The following is a 4,623-nucleotide window of genomic DNA, read 5'->3' on the forward strand; positions in this document are numbered from 1 at the left end:
AAAAAAAAAAAAAAAAAAAAAAAGAATGCAGGGATCAGAGTCAGCTCCCTCAGCCCAGAGCTGCTCGGGGACCGCCTTTGTGACAGCTTCTCTTGTCTTCATAGCCAAGGCCCAGAAGGTTGAGATGGACAAATTAGAAAAGGCCAAAAAGGAGCGAACGAAAGTAAGTGATGGCAGACCTCCTAGATGAAAAAGGCAGATGTGGAGTGCATGGGTCCTGCTGGCTGCGCCCAGAGGTTGTCCAGGCTGCCCCCCGCCCTGGCCCCATGTCATCGCCTGGCAATGCTCTGAGCCCCTCAGCAGGGCCTGTGCACTGAGCGGGCCTGCTGGGTTCGCGGCGCTCACCTGCCGCCTTGCCCTTGGAGTCTTGCTTGCTGCGTTGTGCCCCCCTCCTCCCCCCAATTGCAGAACCTTCGGGGGCTTTGTCTATTTCGGGTCATGGGTGCCCTCTGTGGCCTGAAGGGAGGGAAGTAACTCCCTAAGAGAGTGCCGGGCCTAGCTTCCTCTGCTCAGTGAGTTTCTTGGCCTCCAGAGCTGCCCTCGGTGGCCCGCCTGGGTGCTACCTATTAGGTCTCATGTTAGGGCCCTGAGCGCCACTTGTTCCCCAGCAGTGTGGTCTGGGTTCTTCAGGGAGCATCAGTTTGGCTGTGAGACCAAAGTGTTATCTCTGGGCCTTGTTCCCTTTGTGACCAGTCTCGGAGCCAGGCATCAGGACACCAGCTCCTCCCACGTCTGGCTTGGCCTGACCATCCTCAAGCAGCTGCGGCCTCCAGACTGCTTCCCTCACCCCAGGCAGAGGGGCTGTGGGGCCTGGGCATGCTGGTGGCCCTCTGGAGTCACTGGCTGCTGGGCCAGGAACGTGGGAGCTGGTACAAGGGGATAATCGGGGTTTCTCATTCTTAACCCTTGATTGAATCTCCCTTCTCTCTCTTTCCCTCTCCCTTCCAAACCCCAGGCTTGTTGCAGGGACGTGTCTGCAGCGCCTGGGGACCGGAGCTGTCCTTCCCCTGTGCGGGCGGGCACCGCCTCCTCCTGGGTGTGAGGAGGAGGGGCCTGGCCAAACGGTTCTGGGCATGTGAGGTGGGGCAGTGGGCCGGGGGTGCCGGGCATGTGCAGAGACCTGGTGATGCCGGGAGGGATCCAGTACTGTTTGGAAAGTTCTTTTACGAGCGAAAAGCCCCTTTGGGTTCTTCTTAGACACCTCGCCCTCCCCCAGATGGTCAGAGCAGAGTTCATTTCCAATGCCTCTTTTGTGTAGTGCCAAGCTCCTGTCCCCCAGGAGCTGACGGATGGCAAAAGGCTGTGGACACCCAGCTTTGCCCAGCCTTATTCTCTTCCCTCTCCCTCTCCAGATTGAGTTTGTGACAGGCACCAAGAAAGGCACCACGACCAACGCCACGGCCACCACCACTACCACCGCCAGCACAGCTGTTGCAGGTAGATTGCAGAGCTGCCCTGCCCCCTGCCTCCTGCCACACACATGGAGCCAGGGTCTCCCTGGCTAGTTTGGGCGACAGACAACACATGGATCTAGGCCTAGGCTCAGCCTTGCTCTTTTCTAAGCAAGGACTTTGAGAACCAGCTTTGGAGTCTGGGGTGGGCCCCTTTGGTTTCTGCTCCCTAGGCCCCTGCTGGCCTGCAGGGGGAAGGGAAAGAGGGCACTGCTCATTAGTGAGTCATGATCCTGACTTCTGCTTTATCTCCAGATGCTCAGAAGAGAAAGAGCAAGTGGGACTCGGCTATCCCAGTGACGACGATAGCGCAGCCCACCATCCTCACCACCACAGCCACCCTGCCAGCTGTCGTCACGGTCACCACCAGCGCCAGCGGCTCCAAGACCACCGTCATCTCTGCTGTGGGCACCATTGTGAAGAAGGCCAAGCAGTGACCTGAGGGGCCACCCTAGGACTCGAAAGAACTGTGCAGCCCAGTGACCACTGCCCAGTGGGAGGCGCCACTTTGTATATTTCAGGACTGGGACCTGCTGCCCTGATGGCACCTGAGAGGAGCTTCTCTGTGGCATTCCAGACGGAAGGACAGGCAGCACGGGAGCCAGGACAGGCAGCACAGGGTCTGTCCACGCACCTCCTGGAGTCTGCCGCCCATTAAAAGTGCCGTTTTCTTACCTCTTGGCATCTCAGATGCACTGGCCTCTCCTGCATTCTGTTTGCAGGCAAATGCTTCAGCTCACATGTCCCCCCATCTTGGTCTGGGACTACTGCCTCAGGGCTGACGATAGGGTGATGCAGGCCTGGGACGCTGTTCAGAGGGGTGGCCCAAGAAGTCACCGTTGTTACCCATGTACGCCTCTGGACATGGACAGGCGGGAGCCCCCAAGCTCCATGTTCGCTCCATGTGCCGCCTCGATCCCAAAACCCGGCCAGTTCTTGGGTGATGGTGTTGCTGCGCTCCCTTGGGTGCACTTGGGTGATGGTGTTGCTGCGCTCCCTTGGGTGCACTTGAGCACTCCCCGGTCCAGATCACTTCTTGGACACACCCAGGCTTTTGAAGTCAAGCCAGTTCCAAAAGGGCTGGGGTGAGATCCCGACCTGTGCAGGGAGTGGGGAGGCGTCAGCGCCTGGCCAGGGCTGCCCCAGTCCCTCGGTGCCCGGTGAGCGCAGCCAGCCAGGAGCTGAGCAGCGGGGAAGATGAATCACCTCCTGCCCTGGCCAGGCGGCAGCTCATTGTTTACGGGCAAACCCTGCTCCTGGGAGGGCTCCTGCCACCCCACCCTTCCTGTGTGTGTTATCTCTGCCCCACAGCAGCCCCTGGGCAGCGCCAGTGGCCACTGGGCTCCCCCCCGGGGCTGAAACGGGTTTGCCAGACCGGGAGTACAGAGGGGACTGTTTTCCCTTCGTGATCTTTGGCGACTCCACTGGAGCGGAAGAGCTGTGTGTCAAAAGAAGGAAGCCGGGCTGTGAAGGGCCTTGTCGCTTTCAGTCGGTGAGCAGAGGTTTAGAAAGGTGGTTCTGAAATTGCACCTGGTACTCTTGTGGGACCTGAGGAATATAAGGAACTCTGTGCGTGAGGTTTCAAAAATAAAAATTGAGTCCACTCCCCCCATACACACACTCGGCCACTTCAGCAGGTCAGTTCTCAGCCCTTCCTTGATGGGGCTTTGAAGCTCTGGGGAGCAGAGCCGCTCCCCACTCATGCCCCAGAGGGCCTCTGAAAAGGCTTCCTGTGGCTTCTGACAGGGGCCCCTCATTAGCCAAGGACGCTGTGGGTGTTTCATGGGAGGCAGCGTGGCGCTGCAGAAAGAGCAGTAGACGTGGAGCCGGCACCTCTGGCCAGATTCCGTTTAAAACCAGTTGAGTGGTCTCAAACCCTTACCTCTGTAAGCCTGTTTCTTGTCTGAAATCACAGTAATAAAGCGTCATAAGTTGGTTGGGAGGAACCAGAGGTGACTTATGCAAAAGCTTTATAAACTGTAAAGTTCCTGCCAGTGTTTGTTGTTGGCTAAATCCAATTTTTTTTTGTTGTAGACCGAGGAGAGAAGCAAACTGGCCTGTCCCCCGTCTCATGCTCTGTCAGGGAGGATGGGGTTTGGCAGGTCTTTCCCCTACCTGCTTTCCTCTGGGCAGCCCCGGCCCTGCCATTTATCTGTTCAGTTAAAGCAGTAACGACTGTCTCTTGCGGGGCCCCAGAGGTGGGGGCTTGAAGAGGGAACACAGGCCTAGAGTTGGGCAGCCGCAGGCCAAAACTGCTGCCCCACTTGGCCTCGTGAGTTGGGTCAAGGTTTGTAATCCTTCTGGACTTTCATTTCCTCTTCTCTAAAATGGTGCTTGCCCACCTTAGTCCCATCAAGGATGGCCCGGAGGTGTGTGAACAGTTCCTGCTGTGGGTGGATGGCCCAGGCACTGGGCGCCAAAGTTGTTTCTGACCAGTGTGTGTCTGTTCACCAGAGAACAGTGTCCAAACTGAACTCTGTCCACGGCTCCTACTGTCCCCCACTCACACACCGGCTGCCTCTCCCCAGGGCTCTGATCTTGGGTGGGCCTCGGGAGGGCCTCGGGATTCATTTAGCTCCGCACCTTGCACATGTAGTACCCCAAGATGTGTCTCAGCTTTTTATAATCCCCTCCTGACTGCTGGACAGCGGGGCGCTCCATTCTCAATGCTTGCAGCACCCCCTTGCTTTTAGGATCACACTTCACTGCCTTGTAACCTCTGCCCACAAATGGGGATGAGACAGCTCATGTCTCCTAGTTCTTGTAAGCAGGAACAAAGCAGGCATAAATAACACTGCGCCCCAGTGCCTGGCATGAGATAAGGACACAGGTGATTCGGGGGATGGAGGGATGAAAGGAGAGGTGAGTTTGCTTATCTTCCGAAGGGGTGCTCTCTGCTCCTATGGTCACTGAAATGAAAGTTTCCAGCTCCCAACCCTGTGCTCGCAGCATCACTCAAGCTGCCTAGGGCTGGATTCCGAACGGCTGCTGTCACTTGGCACTGCATTGACAATTACTGAGGTTCGGTGATAGGTACAGGAGGGTTCAGTGTTTTTAATTTTGTATCTATTTGGAAATCTCTATAATAAAGGATTTTTTAAGGGCTGCTGAACCTGGCGTGGTGGCTCATGCCTGGAATCCCAACACTGGGAGGCTGAGGTGGGTGGATCAC

General features: G+C 57.0%; 1 protein-coding gene across 3 annotated transcripts in view; it reads left to right on the forward strand.

The window, feature by feature from the left end:
• The window catches only part of SAP30BP (SAP30 binding protein), a 42,115-nt gene extending 39,973 nt beyond the window's left edge, over nucleotides 1–2,142 (forward strand). For all 3 annotated transcript variants that reach the window (XM_011945977.1, XM_011945904.1, XM_011946058.1), the window contains 3 exons: nucleotides 105–163; nucleotides 1,353–1,437; nucleotides 1,707–2,142. In XM_011945977.1, coding sequence (XP_011801367.1) covers nucleotides 105–163; nucleotides 1,353–1,437; nucleotides 1,707–1,888 — 326 coding nt within the window. In that variant the 3' untranslated portion in view covers nucleotides 1,889–2,142. The remainder of the gene's footprint in view (nucleotides 1–104; nucleotides 164–1,352; nucleotides 1,438–1,706) is intronic.
• The last annotated feature ends 2,481 nt before the right edge of the window (nucleotides 2,143–4,623 follow it).

The sequence above is a fragment of the Colobus angolensis genome, unplaced genomic scaffold (genome assembly GCF_000951035.1).
Source record: "Colobus angolensis palliatus isolate OR3802 unplaced genomic scaffold, Cang.pa_1.0 Scaffold1, whole genome shotgun sequence".
Taxonomy (NCBI): domain Eukaryota; kingdom Metazoa; phylum Chordata; class Mammalia; order Primates; family Cercopithecidae; genus Colobus; species Colobus angolensis.